Source organism: Myotis daubentonii, chromosome 7, assembly GCF_963259705.1.
Source record: "Myotis daubentonii chromosome 7, mMyoDau2.1, whole genome shotgun sequence".
Classification (NCBI taxonomy): domain Eukaryota; kingdom Metazoa; phylum Chordata; class Mammalia; order Chiroptera; family Vespertilionidae; genus Myotis; species Myotis daubentonii.
This window is the reverse complement of record NC_081846.1, coordinates 93,990,513-94,018,310: the sequence shown is the minus strand read 5'-3', so window position 1 is coordinate 94,018,310 and position 27,798 is coordinate 93,990,513. Positions and strand designations below refer to the sequence as shown.

The following is a 27,798-nucleotide window of genomic DNA, read 5'->3' as shown; positions in this document are numbered from 1 at the left end:
CTTAGACATGGCTTCCTTAGTTCTTTGAACATATTTAAAACAGTTGATTTAATGTCTTTGTTTTGTTAGTTTAACTCTAACTTAGGTTTCCTAAGGGTCATTTTCTGTTGATGTCTTTTTTTCCTGTATATGGAACCATGCTGTCCTTATATGTCTCATGATTTTTTCTTGAACACTGATTATTTAAAATATTGTAGTGTGCCACCTCTGGAAATCAGATTCTCTTTCCTCTCCGTTTTTTTGTTTGTTTGCTTATTCTTATTTATTCATTTAGTGACTTTTAAGAACTAATTAAAATATATATTTGTATTGATTTCAGAGAGGAAGGGAGAGGAAGAGGAAGATAGAAACATCAAAGATGAGAGAGAATTACTGATCGGTTGCCTCCTGCACACCCGCTACTGGGGATCGAGCCCACAACCTGGGCCTGGGCCCTGACTGGGAAATGAGCCCTGACCTCCTGGTTCTTAGGTTGACACTCACCCACTGAGCCACACCGCTGGGCAAGAACTAATTTTTTAAAGTCCATATTCTTTGTTGTGTGTGATGACTGAAGACTGCTCAGTCAGTTCCTTAGATGCCTGGAACCGATACGTTTGACAACGTTTTTGAGAAGCTCTCTGTTGTGTGTATTGAAGCTGGCCTTCAGCACTCTCTACACCTCCACCTTGGTCAGAGGCCTGTCTTCAGCATGCAGCAGCCTTGGGCATTGGTGTGACTTCTAGGCTCCCAGGAACCTGTTGGAGCTTCTCAAAGCTTTCTATTGACAATTTGTTCCTCAGCTTTTCTTTTAAAGAACTTTATTTTTCTTAACTATTGGTTTGCCCACAACTGTTTTCCCTTTCTTAGACCGTTAAAATAATGCACTAATTGCCTCATTGATTTGAACAGGCACCCTAAGCTTTTGTGCATTGAAAGAGCTCGGAGTCAGGTTAAATAGACAGCCTTTCCAGTGGTGCTCACATCCAGCCACTAGGAGGTCACATAATGACATGGGAGGAGAGTCGGACTTCGAAGGCACTCCTCCCCATTCTGTCCTCTCCTGTGGCTTACAGGCGGGAGGGCTGTTGGTGTAAATTGCTACTTTGGCACTGGAGTAGAGGGTAGGGAGATAGGAGTAGGGAGGGTCAGAACACCACAAGGTGGTCTCTTGCATGCTTGCTCTGAAGGAGGGAGGGAGGGAGGAAGAGAAGGCGAGAGCGTGCGATTTGTTGTTCCATTTATTTATGTGTTCACTGATTGTTTCTTGTATGTGTCCTGACCAGGGACCAAACCCTCAAACTTGGTGCCTCAGAACGATGCTCCAACACCCTGAGTATCCAGCCAGTGCCATCTCTCTCTTTTTATTGAGATACTTGATTGCTGCCTAGATTGCTGCAAGCCTTTGGTTAATTTCAGAGTTCTGAAAAAGTTGATCCTGACAATGTTTTCTTTAACGCAAGAGAGAATTTTTGTAGGCCTTTGCTGTGTTTGTTGATGTCCTCGCTTTTGGTTCTCTTCGTCTCTAAGCATGACCCGTTTTACTCATCTTCATGCCTGCCATTGTCCTGTAGGAATTTGAGTTTATTAGATTAACTCTTTAACATAATTTTTGATTCTCAAAAATTCTGGGTTTTGTTTTTAGCATAAAAAGCCAGGAGCCTGAAAAATACTGAGTTAAACTTAATTAAAAATAATGATTTTTTGTTCTCAATAATTGAGTGTCTAGGAAAAATAAAGGACCTTGTTCTCAGCAAAATGTATAAAGTATTAATATTGTATGTTTCTCATTAGTGGTTTTAATACTGGTATTTTTGTGTATGTGTGTCTGCCTCTTCTGTTTCTTATTATTAATGTTTGTCTTTTACCTCCTAAGGCAATAAAGAATTCTGATGGGAGAACCATTTCCCTAATTTTCAGATTGTTGAGCTGGTTGTCATGATGGGTAAGTTCAAACTAAAGAATTTTTTGTCTACAATTGAAGGTTAAAATAGGGGAGACATTTTTTTTTTTCTGTATTCATGATAAACTTGTAGCCACTATGGATAACAATATGGAGGTTTCTCTCTGTAACCATGAGTGCAGTGTGGTCCAAATTCTCCAGTTTTGTCAGCTTTAAATTGGATATCCTTTTTCTGAACTCCTATTAACTTTTCATTTTGGTTGGTCATACTTGCAATCTGGGCTGTGTGTTAATCAAATTGATTTCTACCTTCTCAAATAATACTGTACTATAGAAAACAACAAAACAAAGAACAGCCATTGCTTAAGAACATATACCAAACTAGTCATAGAAAAACATGAATATTTTAAAGTATGATTCACAGATATTTGAATTTTTTATTGAGGATATTCTCCTATAATTATTTTAAGTATAATGAATAAGCATATAAGGTATCTAATTAAACATGCCTAATAAAATATTTTACTTGAAATGATTTCCCAAATATATTCTGGTTTTGTGCTCAACTAAATGTCCTTTCAACATGTGTCAGAAACCCACTGCTTCGTCTGTGTGACTGTCGGTCAACCGTGGGGCCCTCTGGCTGTCCTGACTGCCCATTGATCAACTCATGATCTTTATGACAGTTACAGCCTGTCTTAGCTGTCTAGTACTGATCACCACCACAGAGGTTCTTGAGGAAAACAGTCTAAGAATTGTTAGAAAAGTGCTCGTGGTGTATTTCTGCTCACACTTTGCTTGATCTTTTGTGGATTTGTTAGCTTACATCTTGTCAGCTTCCTCAAAGTAAGTTGCCTATCAGGTATTTATCTACCATGTGATTCTTCTTCAAGCCAGAAAAAAGAAGGAACTCGATTAAGTTGCTCTTTATTAGTATGTCATCTCTCTAAGACAGCGGTTCTCAACCTCTGGGTCGCAACCCCTTTGGGGGTCAAACGACCCTTTCACAGGGGTCGCCTCAGACCATCAGAAAACACATATATAATTACGTATTGTTTTTGTGATTAATCACTATGCTTTAATTATGTTCAATTTGTAACAATGAAAATACATCCTGCATATCAGGTATTTACATTACGATTCATAACAGGAGCAAAATTACAGTTATGAAGTAGCAACGAAAATAATTTTATGGTTGGGGGTCACCACAACATGAGGAACTTTATTAAAGGGCCTCGGCATTAGGAAGGTTGAGAACCACTGCTCTAAGAAGTTACTTATATTCAAATGGCCCTCTTTATTTTTGTACACGTATGATAGAAAACAGTACTTTTTAAAAAACAAAACCAGCTAGGGGACTGTCTAGGGCGGGGGGAAAAAATGGACACATATGTAATACCCTTTGTAATACTTTAAGCAATTAAAAAAAACCAAAAAAAAAACAAAACAGGAAATTAGTGTATGTAAATGTGATAAGAGATTTAAGCCAAAGCCTCCCCAGCCACTTGTTTATTTTGATATTATGATATGAAACATGTAAAAATACCTAAATTAGAGTGTTTAAATTTTTTTCTAATGAAGAAAGTAATTAAAACATAGATATGTTTTAAGTATTAGAATTCCCCTCACCCAGTACAGAATTAAGGATCTTACCTTTCTCAAGAAGGTTATATCATATAATTTCATTTCAGTTGAGATCATTCTCAGCTAATTTTTTTCTAAGGAAAGGTTTATTTTTATCAATAAATGACATAGTCTGGCTTGGACCTATGGACAGTACACATGTTGTGATTATATTATACCCATAGGCTCAGTTACTCTTGGGCTAAGCTAACATTTTGATGAGATTTTATTTTACAAAGGTTACTTATAAAATTTTCTCTAAACCTGGAATTTATTAATAAAACCCTTGGAGCCATTAATTTTCATTTTAATGTGCAAATATTTTCGCTACAAAACAATATATTGAATGTTACAAAAATTAATGCATTAGAGAAGTCAGGTATTTGTGTGTTTGAAAGACAATGAAGCCATTGAATTGCCACATTCATTTAAATGATTTTTCATTACAAGATAAAGCATGTTTTAATTATTACTATTTTGGAACATAAATTATTACTCACCAAAATGGTTACTTTTTAAAAAATATATTTGTATTGATTTCAGAGAGAAAGGGAGAAGGAGGGAGAGATAGAAACATCAATGATGAAAGAGAATCATAGATTGGCTGCCTCTTGCATGCTCCCTAATAGGAATTGAGCCTGCAACCCAGGCATGTGCCCTGACTGGGAATCCAACTGTGACCTCCTGGTTCACAGGTCAACGCTCAACCACTGAGCTACACTGGCCAGGCCAAAATGGTTACATTTTAAAATGTAAGCTGTAAAGTCTCTGAATTCCTTTTTTTTTTTTTAACCAATTGTTGGTTATTATTAGTGGAATTGATTTACTAGTGAAAATCAATTATATTGTCCCTGAAGTTTCCCAGATTATATAATTGGCATTTCTAGGAGGCTCATGCTCATAGTCTTATGAAGAAATCTTTGATCTGTTTGGAAAAAATTAAAAATTTATGGTTCATGATTCTTTCACTCAGTTTTATGGGTTTAGTGTTTTTTTTCCCTTGGGAATGGATTTTTCTTGTATTGTTACCTTTTGAATTGTTCCAGTTTGAGATCATTAAAGAGTCTTTAAATGTTTGTAGTCTTATTGAACCTTATGGAGAAGAAGTTCAAGAAAACACTTCATAAAATCAGTAGGCAAAGCTTTTGTTATTTCTGACTTGAAGTCTGATGAAAGAGAAAAACTCTAAAAAGAATTCTGTACTTTGAACAGAAATGCTAAGTAATGATGGTATTTATAGAAAGTTCCCCCCACACACACTTGTTTTATTTAAGATTTTAGATGTCTTGTGTTTTGTTTAGGTGTCATAGAAAAGAACTTGTCATAATAAAGCTGTTTCGACCCATATTCTAGGATGTTACATCATTAGAAGAATCAGAATGACTTTATTTTGCCTGTAAAAATCTCATGTATGGACACCCAGTATGATGCTAGTGCTCATGTCCAGTGCTATTCTAACATTACTGCTCTTCAGTTTCTAAATGGAAATTTTATTTCACCAAAATAACAAGCATAGGCATTGAAAATGTTCTAGATTTTTGCATTAAATTTTATTATAAATTTTGTGTTTGATGTCAGTAGTAAATACATATTGAAATTACAAGTCTGACTATGTTATTTTAAAAATACCTAGATGATCAGCAAGCTTTGAACTCAATCATGCAAGATTTGGCTGTTCTTCATAAAGCCAGTCGACCAGCATTATCCTTACAAGAAAACAGAAAAACAAAATCTTTATCACCAAAAAAACAGGTATTTGTTTCAATAATATTTTAATAAATTTATATTGTTCTGTGAATTATTTTTCTTGAATATCTTGATCTTATAGAGGTTTTGCTTAAAGTATTTAGCTTTTATACTTTTGAATCAAATATTTTGTTAAACATTTTTTATAAGTGTATGTTTAAAAAATGGTAGAATTACATTTAATGTGGTATCTGCTCTCTAAAGTTGTTTCATCCATTCTTTCTTTGTTTTTCCTTTTTTTAAATATATATATATATATTTTTTTACAGAGAGAGATGGAGAGGGATAGAGAGTTAGAAACATCGATGAGAGAGAAACATCTATCAGCTGCCTCCTGCACAGCCCCTACTGGGGATGTGCCTGCAACCAAGGTACATGTCCTTGACCAGAATCAAACCTGGGACCCTTCAGTCCGCAGGCCGACGCTCTATCCACTGAGCCAAACCGGTTAGGCATGTTTCATCCATTTTTAAAGCACATAAGATAAGCATTTTTTTAATTTAAAGTCATCTATTCTGTATATTTACAAATGAGGATCATTTTGATTCTTTTTGTTAATTCTCAACAGAGAATATTTTTTTCATTGCTTTTCAGAGAGTGGAAGGGAGGGAGAAAGGAGTGGGAGAGAGAGATTGATGTGAGAGAGACACATCCCCAGTTGCCTTTCGCATGTGCCCTGACAAGGGGGTGGGGATCGAACCCACAACCCAGCTATGTGCCCTTGACCAGGAATCGAATCCGAAACCCTTCGGTGCTGGGGCCAAGGCTCTAACCATTTAGCACCACCAGCCAGGGCCATTTTGATTCTTATAGATAAAATTTGTTTGGGATGTTGCCCTAAAAAATAGAAATACATTATGCTAAATTTCCCTCTAACAGGATTAGCAAATGTCTCATGCCCATGATGCTACATAACAGATCCTATTGATCTTCCCTCTTGACCCCAAATTCAGCAACGTAATTCTCAACCTGGCTTTTTGGCAGACCCTATCAATTTATTGGAGTTGATACTGAAATGAAACCTTCCCCGTCAGCTCTGGGTTTTTTTATTATTATTATTATTATTATTATTATTATTATTATTATTATTGATTTTTAGATAGTAGAGGAAGGGCGTGGGATAGAGAGATAGAAACATTTATGAGAGAGGAACATCATCGATTGACTGCCTCCTGCATGGCCCCTCCTGGGGATTGAGCCTGCAAACGAGGTATATGCCCTTGACCAGAATCGAACCTGGGGCCCTTTAGTCTGCAGGCCAATGCTCTATCCACTGAGCCAAACCAGCTAGGGCCCCTCTGCTCTGTTTTAAATGCATGACTAAGAAAAAAAAAAGTTTTATTTGATTTCTGAAATGATTTATCATTTCATTACAGAATGATGTCCGAGTCAAATTTGAACATAGAGGAGAAAAAAGGTAAGGAAAGAAACATTACAATTCAGATTATCAATTTAATTAAATGCGTGTTCTAGTTAAAGCTATTAAAGGTTCTTTCTATGTTTTAATGAAGGCTTGTGGCTTACAAATTGAGAATGGAATAGTCCTTGATAACGTGTAACATGTATTTAAACTTAAGATAGAAACTATCAAAATTCAGGCTAAACATTAGAAAGATAAATGTTTTTACTTTGCAATATTCGGAAGTAAATAAGATCATTACATAATGCAGCCTTTGAATATTACCATTTTCTTTTATTTTTACTTATCATAATCATATCCTTATAAATCTCCTTATCATATTATACTCTACAGAATTATGTATGTGGACTTAACATTCACAATTTAAAAAAAATATGTATTTTTTATTGATTTCAGAGAGAAAGGGAGAGGGACAGAGAGAGAGAGAGAGAGAAACATCAATGATGAGAGAGTACCATTGATCGCCTGCCTCCTGCACACCCCACCCTGGGGATCAAGCCCGCAACCCGATCATGTGCCCAAACTGGGAATCGAGCTGTGACCTCTTGGTTCATAGGTCGACACTCAACCACTGAGCCACGCCAGCTGGCAACATTCACAATGTTGATTATTCTCAACATACAGCATGCACTTAAATAGTAACGTTGAGGGAAATGAATTGGAATGGTGGCTGTGAATTATTCAGGAGTGGGGTCAGCCTAGTCTTCCGGGTCTGTGTCTTCTTACAGCAGCAGAGCTGGGTGGTGATGGTTAACAGGATTATTAACAAGACTATTTGGAGTTGGAGAATATGGGATTTCATGTTTGTCATTTGTGTCTCATTAATTTAATGAAAGATCTATCCATTTTAAAGACTTTAAAAAGGCTCATAAATCATATAACCTGAGATGTAAAATGTTTTACACAGAGATATAGTTTTTAAAAATGCGACATGCTAGATATACTCTATCAGTGTCGTCCATTCTGCTTTTTCTACTTACAGTTCTTTTATGGGTATTTTCAGTGTGTTTTTTTTCCTTCATGGGGCACTATTTATTGAGTGCTTGTTATCTGCTGGGCCCTGAGGGACCAGTCAGTGAGCAGATGGTCCCTGCCTGACAGAGCTTACAGGCTAGTAGAGTGGTTTCCAGGCTTAGGCTCATGTTCCCGGGAGCAGCATAGGCCAATCCATTGCGACATAGGAAGAAATACTAGAATTAATTTTTTTTAATTCTTTAAAAATATTTATATTTAAATGTTGAGTTGATAAGGGTACGAGAAATCAAAATTTGAACCCCCAAAGAATGACTTTATTCTTTTTAACAGTTTTCTTCCATTTCATAGTATGGATATCACATAGTTAAGTTTAATTATTTTCTTCAGTGAACATTTTACATTTCCCTTTAATACTCATAGAACAGTTTCAGTGCAAATTACAAACTGCAGAGCTTTGTGACGTTTTCCTGTTTATAATTTGTATTAGAATAGAACAGACTTCAGAGTTTTTGAACTTTGTGTTGAGAATTAGTGCACTTGATCCAAAACAAGCCATTGTGGTGCTCATGTACAGTGGGCGCTTATATCTTTACTTAATTTCAGTTTATTCGAAAGGTAACTGTTGACACATGCTAACTCTTCCTAAGAAAATAAGATGTTTAAAATTCTATTTACACAGAATCCTTCAGTTCCCCAGACCAGTTAGACTGGAACATCTGAGGTCGAAAGCTAAAACTGCCTTTGGACAGTCCATGGAGCTCCATTACACCAATAACGAGGTAAATGGAAAGTTTCACTTTAAGTTGTTCTTGTTTTGGAAAGTAGTGTATTCATTTCAGAGATTGTTTTAGGACTGTTGTGTTTTTATTCAGGGATTGATGCAGATATGGTATGTTAGAGGAATGATAGAGCACAAATTTGTAAATTTAATTAAAATGGATTTTTCCATTGTCTAAAATATTAAAAGGTACTACTGTGAGAATAATAGAATGAGAATCTATTAAAGGAGGAAATATATATATATAGATATATATAATTTAAACATTTGCTGCTTATTTATATTTTATTTTTACTCTGTGTACTTTATTGATAAATTATCTTTTCTCATGCTCTATACTTCCTAAGAGACAGTAGAGCTTTGGTAGTGAGTTTAGTTAAAACTTACAGGATTATTTTCATGGTGGTTAAGACATGATTAGATCATGTTTGCATTTGGGAGTGGTACATGATCTTAAGGGCTTGCTGTGGCCCTGAGGAGCTCTGTGTTCTGGGGAACCCCTTTTGAAACTTCTGTAAAATTTGGATTCGATTTGATGATCTCTGAGGTTTCTTTCAGGTCCTATGAAGAGATCTCAAGATCTTGAGACCTTAAAATTTTCAGGGACAATGTAGTTAACCGGTTAATTTGTACTTTTATTTTTTTTTGTTTACCACCTCAGAAAATACTTGTTGAATTTGCCAGGCATAATGCTATGAGTTAGGAATTACAGCCCCTTATGGAATTTATAGACTTATAGTAGGAGAAGCAGACAGTTAATAAATGAACTGTTTAAATATGTTAAGTTCTTTGAAGGGAATGCATAAAATATTGTGACAAAGAATAAAGGCAAGGGCAGTAGGTATTCTATTTAGATAACACTAAGGAAGACCTGACTGAGGTGCTAATGTTTAATTACTGAAAATAGAGGTAGGAAAAGACAACCCTGAAAAGAGTTTGAGAGAAAGAACATTCTTGGTAGAGAAAGCAGTTTGTGAGCAGTGGGAGGCCCTAACATGGAAAAGACTTCTGCGCTCCAGGGATAGAAGTCCCAGTGGGACTGGAGACAGGGGAGGGGTTGGGTCCGAGTCCCTAGGCCAGGGACTGGACCTCCTTGGATGTCAGGTATCGGATGGAAAAGATATGAGCAGTCATAGGCGTATAAGAGAGACTTTATTGTAGACCCAGTAACCCTTGCTAATATAGTAGCAAACACAGGAGCCATTGCTAGCAAAGTAGCCTGACCAAGCCGCCACACACCGACTGGTCAGTAATACATCTTCCCTATAACGCAGCCCCGTACTGGCTGGTCAGAGCAACTTATATACAGCTTAAATAAGCTCAAACAAAAGAGGCTTTATGCCAAATAGTGACCTCAGTATCTGGGTTACAGACAGGCACGCCTGCGCAGTGTATAGCTTGCTGCGTCCTTTTGCACTTGCTTATAGTAAGTTAGCCTTGAACACCCTGATTAGGATTCCCACGCTCAGAGTGGCCTTGAACACCTGGTGTACTCGGGACAGGGTTCCTACAGGAAGCTTAGTAAAAATTAATTTTAGAAAACATATGAAACATTCTGCAAATAAAAACATTTGAAAATATGTTTTCAGCCGAAACCAGTTTGGCTCAGTGGATAGAGCGTCGGCCTGCGGACTGAAAGGTCCCAGGTTCGATTCCGGTCAAGGGCGTGTACCTGGGTTGCGGGCACATCCCCAGTGGGAGATGTGCAGGAGGCAGCTGATCGATGTTTCTCTCTCATCGATGTTTCTGACTCTCTCTCTCCCTTCCTCTCTGTAAAAAATCAATAAAATATATTTTTTTAAAAAAAAGAAAAGAAAATATGTTTTCAAATGAATTAATTTAAAGCAAAAGAATATGCTAATATAATGTTTCTAACGAACAACTGAAAACAAAGTATTTTGATTAAAAAATCCCTTTTCAAAGAAATAATATACCTGAACAAAATGATGAGTACTACAATATTTGAACACCTTAAATTTTTATTTTTCAGATACTTTTTGGCTTTAAATTAGCCATGAACACCTTGTTACCTTGCCCTGTCTTGGCACTTATTTCTGTTTGTGCTGGCCTGATGTCCAGCTGCCAGCCCCTGGGACTGCGAGCTTTTCAGGGGCATGGCGATAGGTCTAGGCCAGCCGTGGGCAAACCACGGCCCACGGGCCGGATCCGGCCTGTTTGAAATGAATAAAACTAAAAAAAAAAAAGACCGTACCCTTTTATGTAATGATGTTTACTTTGAATTTATATTAGTTCACACAAACACTCCATCCATGCTTTTGTTCCGGCCCTCCGGTCCAGTTTAAGAACCCATTGTGGCCCTCGAGTCAAAAAGTTTGCCCATCCCTGTTCTAGGGGAACCTAGATGCATCTTTGTTTTTGTTTGCTCTAAAATGGTTTCATGGGAAATTTTCAGATGTCAAGTACATTAAAACTACAATATTATCCTGATCTACCAGGCAAGTAGGTCTGTCAAGAAAAATGATGTTAGTTTGGCATTATTTTTTCATGTTGTACCTGTTCTTGTTCCTAGAATTGCTGTTTCTTTTCTGAGTTCTCCAAATTTGTTTATGTATAAATTTTTGTAGGGTTTTCTTGAGGACTGACATCAAGCTAATTGATCTGTTGTTTTAGGAACCCTCTTCCATGTTCTAAAAATAGAAAAACTTCCCCCCTCATGCTTTCTGAAGGATTTTTGGGAGTGGTTCTGCCATTATCTCAGGGTGGAATGTGGTAGAGAAGGCATTAGGATGAGATTACATTGTTTAAAATTTTCTTGCAGCTCAGATTCTGTGAGAATCTGTGATTCTGTAATTAGCCATGTCATAATTTACATCATGACCAACTCAGTGCCCCTCCTTGAACATTGAGGGCACTAGGAAAGAACTTAAAAGGAATATTAGTTTTGTTGGCCTGTGGATAAGCAAAAACCCATTTATTTATACGGTTGTTATTTTAGTTCTATAAATATTTTTTTTCTAGTGCAATATAAATTTTTTTCCAAAAGGGCCATTATTCTATAAACTTCTAGCTTGCCAGAATCGAAACAACCAGTAACTTTAAGCCAATGATTGGGTTTATTAGTTGGGCTCCTGCGTATATCAAATGTGTCTCTGTGTGCTTTGCTTTGGGGGTAAATGTGGGGTGTGCATTGAAATAAAGTAAGTGGATATTCTGCCCTGGCTGGTTGGCTCAGTTGGTTGGAGCGTTGTCCTGTCCTGTACACCAAAAGGTTGGGGGTTCCATTGCTGGTTTGATCCCTGATCAGGACAGTACAGGAAGCAACCAATCAATGTTTCTCTCTCACATCAAGGTTTCTGTCTCCCCCCATTCCTCTCTCTCTCTGAAAATCAATAAAAATATATCTTAAGGTGAGGATTAAAAGAGGAGGAAAAAAGAAAGCAAATGGATTTTTAAGATCATTTCCATTTGGAAACCTTTTTTATGGACTGTTTTCATGTTTCACTATGTAAAGTCAGGAAAATAATTCACTTCTTTCAAATTTAGTTTCTATTTAGTGGGTTTTTAAGCTCGGTTTTTAGTTTCCTTTCCAGAAACGTTTAATATTAGCACACAACTGGTTTATCAATAATAAGAAGGAAGGAAATAGATTTCATAAATGAGCCTAAATTGAATTCATGAAGCAGGAAAATATTGGGTGATTTATTTAATATAATTTAGACAAGCAGAGACTTGTAAAATTTGTAACAGGTGGCCTTAGAACATACAAGGAACCCATCAGAACTACAGGCAGCAGTCCAGGCTCCACTCCAGGCAGCCGCTCCAGAATGTCCACATCTCAGGTTTGTAAACAGAGAAGAGCAAAATCACTTTCTTAATATTTTGGTACTGTAATTTAAACCAGTGTTTTCCCTCAAAGCAACAATATCATGGAGAAGTAAATAATTCCAATTATAATTAAATGTATAGTAAAAGTAAATATTCAGGTTTTCCCCTCAAATGAAAAATTGCCAAAACAATCTTCATCATTTCTTTAAAATGTTTTCTAGTGCTTAAAATATAATAAAAAAAGAATATTAAAGATAGGAACAAGATGTACCAATATGGTTCATAATTGATAGATAATGAAAATAATTTAAGGAGATTAGGCTTGTTCTATAATACCAAACAGTTAATTTTTTATTATTATTAGAAAAAATTTCTCATAGAAAAAAAAAGGGTCAGGCTAGTTGATAAGTTGTAATGTATAAAATTAGCTACACACAGAAATTGGGAATATAATTTCAAGCACAGATTAAGTAAACAAACAGATTGTATGATGGAATTCTTTTCTTTTTAAAAAATATTTTTATTGATTTTGGAGAGGAAGGGAGAGGGAAAGAGAGAGATAGAAACAGCAGTGATGAGAGAGAATCATCGATTGGCTGCCTCCTGCACGGTCCCCCACTGGGGATCGAGCCCTCAAGTCAGGCATGAGCCCTGACTGGGAGTGGAACCATGACTTCCTGGTTCATAGGTTGACGCTCAACCACTGAGCCATGCAGGCCTGGTGAATTCTTTCTTATTAGTCCAGTGAGTCCTCACTTAATAGCATCGACAGGTTCTGTGACTTAAAGCAAAACAACTTATAATGAAACCAGTTTTACCACAGGCTAATTGATATAAACAAGAGTTACATTCCTGCACAACAGGGCCTGTGCATTTGTGTCTGGCAGCCTTTCTTTCTTTCTTTTTTTTTTTTAAAATATATTTTATTGCTTTTTTACAGAGAAGAAGGGAGAGGGATAGAGAGTTAGAAACATCGATGAGAGAGATCAATCAGCTGCTTCCTGCACGCCCCCCACTGGGGATGTGCTCGCAACCAAGGTACCTGCCCTTGGCCGGAATCGAACCTGGGACCCCTCAGTCCACAGGCCAACGCTCTATCCACTGAGCCAAAGCGGTTAGGGCGGCAGCCTTTCTTAAAACAAGGAATTTTTTTCATAAATCTGTAGAGAATGAATGCACACCATATCAGCTAGTGGGTTTGGGTGCAGATGAAGCTTTCACTCTGTGATACTTATTAAACAACACTTAGCAAGTGTTTGCTCTCTTCTGTGTGCTCCATGTTAACTGGCAGTGTGTGTGTTTGGGGGGGGGGGGGCGGGGGCGGAGCGGCATCCCTGTCTTCAAGGAATTTATACTGTACTAGAGGCCCGGTGCACAAAATTCATGCAGAGGTAGGGTCCTTAGGCCTGGCCAGCGATCAGGGACGATCTGTGGGGTGACTGGCGGGGCAATCGGGGGGCCACCGCTAGCACCTGCCTTAGAGGTGACAGGCAGGGCGATCGGGGGGCAGTGCCAGCCTGCTTGCCGGCCGGCCCCACCCCCGATCGTCCTGCCGCTGCCACAGGTCGCCTCCCACAGGTGGGGCAATCGGAGGGCGGTGCCAACCTGCTTGCCGGCCGGCCCCACCCACTCGCCAGCTGGCCCTGTCCCCTGCTGCCGCCACCTTCCCCCTCTGCGGGGTGACCAGCGGTGCGATTTGGCGGGGCTGGCACCTGCCTTGGCTGGCCTGTGGGCTGGGGGCAGCTCCTGAGTTGAGCCCCCTGGTGGTCAGTGTGTGTCATAGCAACCGGTTGTTCTGCCATTTGGTCAATTTGCATATTAGGCTTTTATTATATAGGTTAGGACCCAAAATTAACTAGGACTTTACATTTGAGTAGCTTATGTACTATGCTAGTTAAAGCAGGCTAAGTGTGGGATATGTTCACAGTTTTTATTCTGTCCTTTTAATGAAATGGGATATACTTTGAAGGTTATTGAAAGAGTCATCTTATGCTAAGTTTGCAACGTGTTTTAAAAAGAAAAAGGTATTTTGATTTTCTTTAATTGTATCATGCTTGTTCTCAGATACTCCCCAGGGGCTTTTGTCTCGTATAATGTCCAATCCTGTAGGAGACCAATGAAAGCCGATTTCCACATTCAGGATTCACTATTTAGCTTACATTTGTTTAGAGCAGCGGTTCTCAATCTGTGGGTCGCGACCCCTTTGGGGCTCAAACACCTTTCACAGGGGTCGCCTAAGACCATTGGAAAATACACATATAATTACATATTGTTTTGGTGATTAATCACTATGCTTTAATTATGTTCAATTTGTAACAATGAAATTGGGGGTCACCACAACATGAGGAACTGTATTAAAGGGTCGCGGCATTAGGAAGGTTGAGAACCACTGGTTTAGAGTGTAGTGTTCAAGTCTCCAGGGTTAGGGAGATGAGCCCCTTCATTGCAGCTGTCACAGATACTCTTTGTGTTGGGATGTAGATAAGCACAGCCAGTGAGAATGCAAATCCATCATTCCTATTAAAAAAAAATAAAAGTTTCATCAGTGAAAGATAATAGTACCTTTTATTTTATACTAGAGGCTCAATGCACGAAATTCGTGCAAGGGGCTCAGCCCTCGCAACCTCAGCCAGCCCTCGCAGCCCCTCATAGCCTTGGCCGGCCCTCGCAGCCCTTTGCAGCCCAGAAGGTCATCCGGCTGTTTGGTCTAATTAGCATATTAGCTCTTTATTATGTAGGACTAGAGGCCCAGTGCATGAAATTCGTGCATGGGGGGAAGGGGGTGGTCCCTCAGCCCCGCATGCGTCCTCTCGCAGTCCGGGACCCCTCGGGGGATGTTGGGCCTAAACTGGCAATCGGACATCCCTCTTGCAATCTGACGCTGCATGCACCAGTGACCATACTTTTCATACAGGTGAAAGGCATCTTGCTGTTGTATGGGCAGCTACAATTTTTGCCCTGATTATAAAAAGTAGTGCATAACATGATCCTTCTGAGGCAGTAGTACCATTTTCCCCACCTTATGAGTGGAAAAACTGAAGCAGAGAGAAGTTAAGTAATTGTCTTTGTCACACAGTTATAAGTGTCAGAATCAGGGCTGGCCACAAAATGTGCAAGCCAGAGTCCATGCATGTCATTGCTGCATCATCCTGTTTTTTTTTCCAGTGTTAGAGTAGCCTTGCCAGGTTTTAATTTTCAAATCTAAGAGACTGTTCCCAATATATAAGGTAGGGTCCCTAGGCCTGGCCAGTGATCAGGGCCAATCTGTGTGGCGACCGGCGGGCAGGGAGATGGGGGGGGCCCCACTGGCACCTGCCTTGGCTGGGGGCCTGGTACAGCCTGCTGGCCGGCCCCACCCCCTGATCACTGCCGCTGGTTGCCTTGCTCTGTGGAGGCGACCGTCAGGGCGCTCGCTGGACAGCCCACTCCACCACCAGTCACCTCCCTCTCGGGGGGCAGACGCTCAACACAGGAGCTGCCCCGTTCCACCGTTCGGTCGATTTGCATATTAGGATTTTTTTATATAGGATAGTTTTTGTGTGTACTCTTTAATGCTGTTTTGGAGTGAAGGTACTATAACTTAAGTTTAGCAATATTATGGAAATATCCTAGATAATTAATTTTAAATGTGTTTCTAGAATAATTTAATGATTCATAAAGCAAAAAAAGTGTTTATATTTATTCTGTGATTTTAGTGGTGGTAGAATTGGAAGAGCAAAGCAGTCTGGATACATGTATTCATTCGGAATTCCATTATATTGACAAATCAAAGAGGCAGGTATTCTGGGACTTCTGAGTTATAATCCCTTAGGAATAAGATGGTCCTGGAAGGACTTGATGGCTGCATGATTCCTGATGTTCCTTTTTGTGTAGTTGGTGATCCCATTAACTACTCAAGATGACTTGGACAAAGCTGTGGAGCTGCTGGATCGCAGTGTTCATATGAAGAGCCTCAAGATATTACTTGTGGTAAATGGAAGTACACAGGTATGAGTCGGGATTGTTTGTTAGTAAGGACTATAGGATTTGTGCCTGTGAAAATTAATATATGAAACATAGTTACAGTCTATAATTATTGATATATTTTCAATATGATTAAAAGAAAACGTACACATTGTAACTGCTATCGTTTAATGTCTTTACTTCTCAAAACTCTATAGCCAACATTACAAGTGTAATATATTGTACATATGAAACTAGCAGAAACTGAGAACTTGGGAAGAATTATGTTAAAATGTTAAAAGAGTAGATTTGATAAGACCCACAAACAATGTAGAATATCTAGGATTCTGTTTAAGCCTTAAAGGGGAAGAATCGCATTAATCACCCTTTTTCCTCTGTAGGCTACTAATGTAGAACCATTGCCGTCACTAGATGATTTGGATAACACAGTATTTGAAGCAGAGAGAAAAAAACGGCTTTCTGTAATAGGTAAGCGAGCTAGTATCTGAATCGTGAAATGGGTGATTTCTCAGTTTTTTCCTCTAACCTTTTATATATCCTAAATATAACCTTGATAAATAGCAGCCTATCTCTAACTCTCTGTAATTTATCTAAGTTAACTATGTTCTAGTATCTGATATTTCTTGAAAAATTATGTCAAGTATTACAGGATTAGCAGTCTCCCATTTACACATTCTTTCTTTATATACCCCCAGGGTATTTTAATGTTGAACAAATTCAAATTACTCAAAGAAATTTTAACTATACAAATAAACTGGAGGGGAAAATTAAAAGGAGTATTTTCATATATTAAAATTAATAGATGGCCCGTCCAGAGGGGCTCACTTGGTTGAGGATCGTCCCTGCACCGAAAGGTTGCTGGTTCAATTCCCTGTCAGGGCACATTCCTGGTTGTGGGTTTGGTCCCCCATTGGGGAGCATGCGGAAGGCAACTGATCAATGTTTCTCTCTCACTTTGATCTTTCTCTTCTCTCTCTCTCTCTCTCTCTCTCTCTCTCTCTCTCTCTCTCTCTCCTTCCCTTCCCTTCCCTTCCCTCCCCTCCCCTCCCCTCCCCTCCCCTTCCCTTCCCTTCCCTTCCCTCTTTCTTGTCCGTCCTCTACTTCTCCTCCCTCCCTCCCTCCCTCCCTTCTTCTCTAAAAGCATGACCTTGTGTGAGGATTAAAAAATAAAATTAATGGATGGACTACGTTCATAAGCCTTTCTCTGAGTTTTAGTTAATGTCAAGAATGTTATCAAAATAAAGAGTTTCTAGATTATGCTTTATTATTACTTTACTGGAGGCCCAATGCATGAAATTTGTGCAAGGGGCTTGGCCCTTGCAGCCCCGGCTGCCTCGGCTTCCTCTGGAGGGCCGTTCTGCTGTTCGGTCTAATTAGTATATTAGCCCTTCATTATATAGGAGTAGTATTCAGTTTTTATTTCTCAGTAATGATATACTGTTCCAATTACGCTGTGGTGCAAAGAGAAATGGATGCTGTGTGCCGTGTTTTACAGGAGGCCTGTTAGCGGGGCATGGGGTGGGCAGAGGTGCTCAGAGCGCCCCAGTCTTCTCTTTGTGTGGAACACTGATAAGCTGCGTTTTTATATTGTAGGAGCATACAATTGCTCAGAAACCACTGGTGTAAGTGTGTTCAGCAGATTGGGCAGTGACTGGTCATTAAAGATAGCACGAAAACATATTTGAGCGAAGGTTTTGAAGGGAAGTAGAAGAGGAGGAAAAACATGAATATGGAGGAAGCAGGAGAGTATGACAAAATAAGAGATGTGATTGGGAATCTAAGACTAGTAACAGAAGACATTTGTTAATAACAAGAGAAGAGATTAAATTAGCATGTGAATCACCAAAAATAGCGGTTACTTATCTTCTGTTTTGGTCCTTCTGAGTATCATCTTACATAAATTCTACTGTTCAGAAATGCTGAAATGTGAGCAACAAAGAAAATACACAAGTAAAATAAAAATTGTTCGTCTTCATTTGCCTATATTTTTATATAACTTAAAAGTCTGTTGAAAGAACATTAGGGGTACCTGCATTTCCATTCCATTTCTCTGATTAATCTGAGATTGGTAACTTTGTCCACTTTAAGTTATGGGATTGCTACAGCAGTAAATTGAGAGAGCACCTTTTAAGTACATTTTGCTTTTCAAACTAGGAAGCATGACTATTAGTAGTTATACATTTCTTTCTTTATTCCCTTTCCTTATCACATTTTAGTACCTATCATTTTAAAGTAAAATATTCCCAATTTATTTTTATTTATAATTATTTTTTAATTGATTTTAGGGGGAGAGAGAGAAATATTGATGTGAGAGAAGCATAAATCGGTTGCCTGCTGTACGCACCCTGACCAGGGATCGAACCCACACCCTGGGCCTGTGTCCTGACCAGGATTGAACCTGCTATCTTTTGGTGTACAGGATGAAGCTCTAACCAACTGAGCTGTGCCAGCCAGGGCAAACATTGCCAATTTATTTTAGTTGCATTAGACAGAACAAACTAAATGCATTAGTTAATTTGACATTTTCAATTAAAATTGTACTGAATGTCTCACTGTTGTTCTTGTAATAAACATTCTTGTTTGATTTCATTGCTAGATAAGAAATTGTAAATTACAAATTAAAAAATTACTGGTCTTCCATTTGCTACTTCTTTAAACTCAGAATGGCTTTGATAGATATGACCATTATCTTCTTTCCTTATTTACTAACAATTATTCTCTTTAATTATTTTCATAAAAGCTAGCTAGAGGAAAAACTTCCTTTGGGATGGAATTCTATACTGGTGCGGAGGTCTTGACCACGATTGCATTGGCACACCCATTACTAACAAAAGTTAAGAAAAATGGGTTATTAAGTAAGGAGATGAAGCCACTTTTACAGTCTTTTTTTCTTCCCCGTCTCCTTTTAGTAACGAGTATATTGGTCTTCTTCTATAATCAAGGGCATATGGAAGGCATAAGAACATTAGGGGCAATGTGATCATAGTGGTTACAAAGCCTAAGTCAGCCTCTGGCTTAGAGGTGAGTCCCTACTCATTTTAGAGTCCAGTTTAGAAAATTATCTCTTTTGTGCACATCTCTTGGTAATCATTTCACACTCTTTTCCCGGGTCTCATCACCAACAAATACTGGCATATACTCACAATGACCCCTTTACGTAAGGTAAAACCTATTTTGTTTTTAAATCTGACCAGAGCTTTTAATACTCATATAACTTCCCCATAGGTTTTTTTAAAGTTTAAGTTCAAAAAATTAGGAGCAGAGGGAAACTGTGTTAATAAACATGACATTGTGTCTGTACATCCAGGTAAAAATAAAGTGGATTATTGTCTAATAAGAAATTAAGTGATTAATTAGATAAACTATATTAGATTCTCCAGTTTTCTAAATTATAAAGAAATGTACATTTCAGGAACATGGCTTGCCACAAAAACAACAGCCTAATTTTAAGTCCCCAATAATAAAATTCAGGACTCCAAATTGAAAACATACAAGCTGAATGGTTAAGAAGTCATCTCATTTTCGGTTTCTAAAGATTAAAGAGAGGGAATGGAAGGAAAACTGTGGAGCCAAATGTGCAGGCATGTGCTCATTATGAATGATTTTATAGTCACAGTTCTCTTGCAGAGAAGGGATTTAGTCCCATGTTTGCCAGTGAGGAACAGGTTTCTGGGGATTGGGTCACTTTCCCAAAGACACAGAGCTGACAAATAGCTATAACTGGGATTTAAACTGTTATAGAAAAACCAAGCAATGCTTAGAGAAATGGAGTTACACAGCTTTGTTATGCCGGCAGACTCAGAGGAGGTTGCCTCTCAAATTCTGAGCAAACCAATATGGTGGAAGCCCCTATTTTTATGCCCTCTTGGTGTCTTGGTCCCCCAAATATGGATTATAGGTCCGGACCTTTTGTGGGCTTTGCAAAAAGCCCCAGGTGTTGGGGGTCTTGAGACCATACCTAAGGGCCTGGCCTGGTGCCAGCGCTGATAATCCCCCCTCTGGGGGCTGTGTGCTGTTCATGATTTATGGCCTCAGGTCTTGCAAGACCAGATTCTGGGAAAGGGGCAGTGACTTAACACATTGTGTACTGCATAGAAATCTGTGAGACATACGCCAGGGACCGCACGTTTTTAGGCAAACTGCACGTTATTTAAATCATCATAATGCACTTTAGGTGTTGTTTTTCAATAATTATAACATTTTTATTTACAAAAACAATTAAACAATTAAAGTTCCTAGTACTTTTTTAACGTTTGGTACTGCGTAAAACATTTTCCTCTATGAAGAGGGACCAAACAAAATTTACATAAGTATCTAGATTCGCTCCTTTTTCCATGGGCATGAAAAACGAGAACACTCATGAGCGGTCCTTAACAGATGGCGCGTGAAACACGAGAAAACTGAGCGGTACGAAATGTGTTAATTATAGGTTATCAAGAATGTACATTAGGTTACTGGCACAAGTTCAGAGTGCTATCTCTCCCCCCCCCCCAAAAAAAAATGTCTTATTTTCCTCCATCAAAACGAGGTCTGACTGAAGCCATGTTCTCTCCACTACATCAGGGCGCCTTCCGTGCATTTCGGGGGGAGCACCTGGAGTCTGGGAGCAGTGGCACTCATCTAGAAAGCTTTCTTGTATTAGCGACCCCACAGTGCTTTGTCAGCAGCCAGAAGAATGCACCAGCTGATAAGTGTGATGAATATTACAGTGAGGCAATAATTACAGTAGGGTGGGAGTTAGAAAGGTATAAAAATATTGGAAGTTTTACAGACAGGAATGCTTTGATAAGCTTTAATAAAAACTGGGTTTCAGTTGCTAACATTATTGGTAATATAGACCAGAAGTTCTATGTATATTTAATTAAAACAAAAATTGATTCCATGCTGATCTTTATAAAATCCTATAATTTTCTTCTTTGAGGTTCCACTAGTAGAGATCAAAGCTCCCCTCCCCCAGGATACATTCCAGATGAACTGCATCAGGTTGCCAGGAACGGGTCCTTCACCAGCATCCACAGTGAAGGGGAGTTCATTCCAGAGAGCATGGACCAAGTAAGCAGGAGTTGGATGTGGTTTCTTATTTTATTAAAGGGATATTGCCTAGGTCAGTGTGGTTTGGCAGGTGTGTGTGTGTGTGTGTGTGTATTACACCTCTTAATCCCATCTTCCTTAAGTGAACAAAATGGTAAAAAGTGTAGGAAAATGCCTAATTTCCCTACACTATGTGTGCCCATGTGCATTCATGCATAAAAAAAGTTACGATAAGGTGGATTATTTTATATTGCCCATCCATAAATAAATGATTGCAGTATTTGTAATCCTGGGGTTAATATTCAGATTTTTAAATTAATATTTAAAAGATATAGTCAAAACGACAAACATTTAACTTTGTGAAGATGAGGTTTATCAACTTTCTAAAACATTTTTAAATGTTTCTAAATGCTGCCGGGCTGCTGTAGCTCAGTTGATCATCAGCCTATGAACCAGGAGGTCATGGTTTGATTCCTGGTCAGGGTACATGCCTGGGTTTCTGTCTTGATCCCTGGAAAGGGGTGTGTAGGAGGCAGCCAATCGATGATTCTCTCTCATCATTGATGTTTCTCTCCCTTCCCTTCTTCTCTGAAATCAATAAAAATATATCTTTTTAAAAAGCACATGTAAAAAAAAAGTTATTAAGTGCTCACTCCAGCAGTACGTACCTATAAATGAACCATACAGAGAAGATTAGCATGTCCCCTGCTCAAGGATGACACCCAAACTCGTGGGGCCTTCCATATTTTTGTGGAATGTAATGAACAAAATAGAAAAAATGTTATGAAAAGTTGTGTAGTACTGAAATATTTCTATGGAGTTCCTGCAGTTTCTGTAAGTTACATTGGCTGCTTCTATTGCAGTTTCATTTTCTAATAATGCAGCACTCACGGTGTTTAGTCTCATTTGGGTGGGGCCTTTGTTCAGTTTACAGTAAGAAAAATTATGTGAAATCTTTTAGCTTTTCACTATTTAGTCCATAGATAAACAACATTTTTTTCTTAGGATATTTTGAATTTGTAGCGTACCTATAAGGGACAACTACATTTTAAACACTTAAAAATGAGTAGCTCTGAGGGTGACTGCTATTGGGTAGGTTTCTTTTTTAGGTACTGACGGTGTTCTGAGATTGTCAGGAGGTCTCACAACTTTCAGTATACTTGCTAAAAACCATTTAATTGTACACTTGAAATGAGTAAATTTTATGTTACATGACTTATATCTCAATAAAGCTGTTTCTTAAAAAACAGTAACTTCTGGTTATTTTACATCAAATGGTGGAACTCTATTTTTCTAGATGCTGGACCCATTATTTTTAAGCAGCCCTGAAAATTCTGGCTCAGGAAGTTGTCCATCACTTGATAGTCCTTTGGATGGGTAATGTTGATTGTATTTTTTGTTTTTTAACATATGTGGGTAAATATGCATATATATACATATACATACATATACAGTATGTTGAGTTATCAATGCTTTTGTGCTACATTCAGAGGAACCTAATTGGTACTGTCTATACATACTTATGGCAAATTAATTTTTGTATAGTGTAGACAAATCCCTTAACCTCATGGGACTCAGTATCATTATTCGTTAAAACTGACACCTTATTATATTTTGAGTATTCCTGCTTGCCAAAATAGTGTTTTGAAGGTAAATGCAAACTTAGAATTTATGTACGTTTACTTTTAAAACTGTATTGGCAAAACTGCTATCAAATTTTGTATTAATGTTTTGGAGATTTTGTGAGTTGTTTCACCTGTTTAGAATTATGTTTGTTCTGGCACCAAATTATAAATAACTTAACAGTCTTGGTAGTTGTGGCCCAGTGTGTTGATTGTGATGTAAAATTGAAGTCCTATTGTTTTGTAAAATAGCTGTTCAAGAATATAAGGTGGATCAAGTGAATTTTTTGTTACAAGTGCTCCCTCTCTCCTGGTTTCAATTAGGACACACAGAGTCAGTGTCTTTATTAAAATCTTTATTGTAAAAATATAACTAATATTGTAAGGGAACAGACATTTAATTTTCTGTTACCTGTGTACATGAAGCCTTTGTCTTTGCTTGCATCTACATAAAGACAGTCATTTAAAACATTTAAGAAATTTAGGGAAATAGTAATGTAAAATATATATACTTGATAAGTTAGAAATTACTTCCTTTTTTTTTTTAATGAGGTGTCTATGGCGTGGTTTATTTCTTTAGATTTTTTTTAATTGATTTTTTACAGAGAGGAAGGGAGAGGGATAGAGAGTTAGAAACATCGATGAGAGAGAGACATCGATCGGCTGCCTCCTGCACACCTCCTACTGGGGATGTGCCCGCAACCAACGTACATGCCCTTGTCTGGAATCAAACCTGGGACCCTTCAGTCCGCAGGCCGACACTCTATCCACTGAGCCAAACCGGTTAGGGCATATTACCTCTTTTTTTATAGATGTGGAAACAGTCTCAGAAAGGTGATTCCAAGGTTACAACAGCTAGTGAAGTGACAGAGGGAGGATAAAGCACCGGCATCCCCAAGCACCTGATTCCTGAGCACATCATCTGATCACTGAACTCCATGGGTTCATCTTTAAAGCCACACTTCGTGTCTGCGTGGACCAAATGAGAGTTTAAGGAGAAGTTTCTCTTTTTTGAGTTATGTTAACATTTCAGAATGAGCTTCTTTATATGTACACTAGGGGCCCAGTGCATGAATTCGTGCACCTTGAAAGGAACTGTGGGCCGTGAGGCTGCGGTGGGCACAGGGGCAGGTCTCGGCCCATCCTCCACGCCCATACCTGGCCCCTCCTGCCGTGGCCCCCAGTCCCCTATCTGCCAGCAATCCCGCTCCCGCCAACGCTGTTCCCATGCACTGATGGCTCCAGCCCCGCTTGCACCCGCTGATGGTGTGGAGCAATCAGGGCCAACGCCAGCAGCGGGTGAGAGTAGCGGCTGCTGCCCTGTTCGCCCCTCAGGAGCAGAGGGAGGTGAAGAAGCACTGAGGGGCGATCGGGGCTGGGAGCCACCACTCACACCCGTTGACAGCGTCAAGCAATTGGGACTGGCGCCAGTCACCAGCAGCGGATGCGAGTGGTGGCTCCAGCACTGGCAGCAGGTGCAAGTGGGGCTGAGGCCGGCGCCGGCAGCAGGTGTGAGCGCCAGGTGGGACTGCGGTGCGTGGGAGCAAAGAATTTTCAGGTATCACCAGAGGCTCGCCCTGATGACAGCGACTGGGGCCCTGCCTTGGTCTGGCTCCCCTGATTATCTGCTCCACCATCCCGCCTGCTGCTGATGCCTGCCATGTTCCATGCGTGTCCCCTGATGGTCAGCACACGTCATAGCGACTGGTTGTTCGGTTCTGCCATTTGGTCTATTTGCATATTCAGGTTTTATATATATATATATATATATATATATATATATATATATATATATATATATAGATATGGTCTCCACACATACGTACAGATATTGATATTGCATACAGTTTTTTTAATGTTTTATTTACATTCTCTCAATTTAATGTGACATTTTCTACTTTTAGAGACAGCTATCCAAAATCACGAATGCCTAGGGCACAGAGCTACCCAGATAATCATCAGGAATTTTCAGGTTAGATTATCCACATTCTAAATGTTTAATGTTTATGCTATTAAGTAATGGTTTAGCGGGAAAGGTGAGGGGAATTTTTTAAAAAATCAAAACATGTAAATATGTTTTTCATTATTTGAAAGAAGTACTTGGCTTTCTTAATAACATAAATTTCTTATGTGTCTCAATAGACTACGATAACCCTATCTTTGAGAAATTTGGAAAAGGAGGAACCTATCCAAGGAGGTATCATGTTTCATATCACCATCAAGACTACAATGATGGTAAGTTGCTGGCATTCAGATAAGAACAGTTTGTGAAAATTCTCAAAAATAATAAAAATAAAAATTTCATATTTAAGTAATACTATTATAAATAAACTTGTTTCTCAATCATTTAGCTTTCTGCCTAAAAAATTTTTAAATTGGGTCATAACTAAAATTATAATACCATCTTAGTTTTATGCCAACTTACCTCATAATATTTATCTTTCCCTTAGAAGGAAGGGAATAATTAAAAATATTATTCAGAAAGTTACTCCTTCATAAAATTCATACTTGCATGGCCCTTTTAAGGGAAAAAAATATTGCTACCTTTAACTTTCCAATTTTTTTTATATTTTAAATCGTGATTAGAAATGAGACTAAATTATATTTTTTCTACTTTTTACCACAAAGTGAGAGTTCTATGACTTTTATGAATGTGTGTATATATGTGTTAACAGAGATTATTTGAATTTGTATTCAGATCCTGTTTGTTTTTCTCCTACTTTTCATTTCTGCTTTCACCTTTTTTCCTTGTATTTTTGTTTTTGACTTTATGATTTACTGTTAACAAGGATTTTTCCTTGAACTCTTTAAAAAATACTAACTTTAGGTTTAAAACATATAATTAAATAATCATTGCTATTTCAGTTTCTTAGCCTAGTCATGGGACAAATTTCTGTTCCTTACATTACAAATTTTAAAAACATTCAATTACAACATATTAATAAAAGTTTTAAGGTGATTATATTTTTGTTTTGTAGGTCGTAAAACTTTTCCAAGAGCTAGAAGGACCCAGGGGACCAGCTTCCGGTCTCCTGTGAATTTCAGTCCTACTGACCACTCCTTAAGCACTAGTAGTGGAAGCAGTATCTTTACCCCAGAGTATGATGATAGTCGAATAAGAAGAAGGGGAAGTGACATAGATAATCCTACTTTAACTGTAATGGACATCAGCCCACCTAGCCGCTGTAAGTAACAGTCATTGGCATAGTGAAATGTATACTAGAACCTTTGCAGAATTTTATAGTATTAAAAGAAATAAATATCAAGCCAATCCTCAAGAGTTAGACCAACTTCTCAACAAAGTTGTATTTCTAAAGGTGATTGGAATGGCAGGTAAAGCATGTTATTGCTGCTGAATTACTTTAGATGATTCTGTCCTCTCTGATTGGGAGAAGTGTCATCGATTAGTCATCGTTCATTCATTTCACATTTCTGTGTTGAGTTCCTGCACTGAGATTTCAAATACACCCTCTCAGTGATAGCCTGATAGGGAGAATGGTATCTGGAGCAGTAATCATAGGGTAACATTTAGTCTAGATCTTACGTGTGAGTAGGAATTCACCAGGAAGGAGGTGACAGGAGCAGAGGCCGTGGCATATTCTGAACGTGTGGAAGAGTTTGTTTTTGGCCGAAGTGGAGGATATCTTACTTGGAATAGGACTAGAATGGTGACTCTGGCCAGATGGTGAAGTATCTGAACTTTATCATGTAATCGGTGCATACAAAGATGCACGCTCAAAGATTGCAGTAATATTTGCATTCTCTGAATTCCTCCCTTTTGTGCTAGTGTCATCATGTTTTACTTTTACATCTATGCCCTCACACTACATTTGCCTTAGACAGCTGTCTTTTAAAGGATTAAAAAATAAGAGAAAAAGCTGAAGCCGGTTTGGCTCAGTGGATAGAGCGTCAGCCTGCGGACTGAGGGGTCCCAGGTTCGATTCCGGTCAAGGGCATGTGCCTGGGTTGCGGGCACATCCCCGGTGGGGGATGTGCAGGAGGCGGCTGATCGATATTTCTCTCTCATCGATGTTTCTGACTCTCTATCTCTCACCCTTCCTCTCTGTAAGAAATCAATAAAAAATATATTTAAAAAAAAATAAGAGGAAAAAAGCCTTTTATATATACACCTTCAGTTTATTTATGTAGATCCAAGATTCTGTCAGGTATTAAATTTCTTCTGCTTGAATAATTACTTTAACCTTTCTTCTAATACAAGTCTGCTGGTAATAAGTTCTTTCAGCTTTTGTTTTTTTGAAAAAGGTCTTTGTTTCTCCTTTCTTTTTGAAAGATTTTATTTTCTGGGTGTAGAATTCTAAGCAGGTTTTTTTCCCTTTCAGCACTTTAAAAATATTTCTCCCTAGTTTTTTGGCTTGTATATTTTCTGAGGAGAAGTGTTCTGTAGTTTGTGTCTTTGTTCGTTTCCCTGTAGTTTGCTTTTTTCCCTCGGGCTGTTTTCAAGATTTTCTTTTGTTAGAATTAGAGTAGGGCTCTTTCCAGCTTTCTATATCATAGGCAGATGGAAAACTGACTAAATATTGCTGCAGTAAAGATCATAAGTAGTCTGTCTTACAAGCAGTGGCATCTTAGATTGAGTGAAATAATACTATTACATGTATAACCAAGAAAGAAAATAATCTCATTGCATTGGAAAAAATGAGTTATGGGATTATGAACGTTGTTTGGGTTTAGAATTCTTAGAAAATTGACTGAAGAGGCAGTTTTTCAAAGCTGGCGATCATGCGCTGGCCTGTGTGGTTCAGTTGGTTGAGTGTTCTGTGCACGGAAAGGTCGTTGATTCAATTCCCGGTCAAGACACATTCCCAGGTAGGGGTGTGCAGGAGGTGGCCAATCGACATTTCTCTCTCTCTCTAAAAATCAATAAAGAAAATGTTTTAAAAACCCAAACCATGATGATCATTATGAACTTGGATGACCATGATTTTTCCTCACACCCAAGCATATTCAATCA

The 27,798-nt window shown here is 38.5% G+C and overlaps 1 protein-coding gene and 1 non-coding gene across 7 annotated transcripts in view; both read left to right on the top strand.

Moving 5' to 3' along the window:
• MAP3K2 (mitogen-activated protein kinase kinase kinase 2) overlaps positions 1 to 27,798 on the top strand; it is a 97,236-nt gene that overhangs the window by 47,568 nt on the left and 21,870 nt on the right. For all 6 annotated transcript variants that reach the window (XR_009453868.1, XR_009453867.1, XR_009453866.1 and 3 more), the window contains 11 exons: positions 1,856 to 1,924; positions 5,139 to 5,257; positions 6,628 to 6,668; positions 8,326 to 8,425; positions 16,084 to 16,197; positions 16,554 to 16,641; positions 21,095 to 21,225; positions 22,502 to 22,581; positions 24,731 to 24,798; positions 24,969 to 25,061; positions 25,805 to 26,011. Coding sequence is in view for 2 of the 6 variants with exons in the window: in XM_059704774.1 (XP_059560757.1) it covers positions 1,918 to 1,924; positions 5,139 to 5,257; positions 6,628 to 6,668; positions 8,326 to 8,425; positions 16,084 to 16,197; positions 16,554 to 16,641; positions 21,095 to 21,225; positions 22,502 to 22,581; positions 24,731 to 24,798; positions 24,969 to 25,061; positions 25,805 to 26,011 (1,048 nt within the window). In the remaining 4 variants the exon portion in view is untranslated. The remainder of the gene's footprint in view (positions 1 to 1,855; positions 1,925 to 5,138; positions 5,258 to 6,627; positions 6,669 to 8,325; positions 8,426 to 16,083; positions 16,198 to 16,553; positions 16,642 to 21,094; positions 21,226 to 22,501; positions 22,582 to 24,730; positions 24,799 to 24,968; positions 25,062 to 25,804; positions 26,012 to 27,798) is intronic.
• On the top strand, positions 21,850 to 21,954 carry LOC132238919 (U6 spliceosomal RNA). Its single transcript, XR_009453894.1, has one exon. It is a non-coding gene; the product is annotated as a U6 spliceosomal RNA (small nuclear RNA).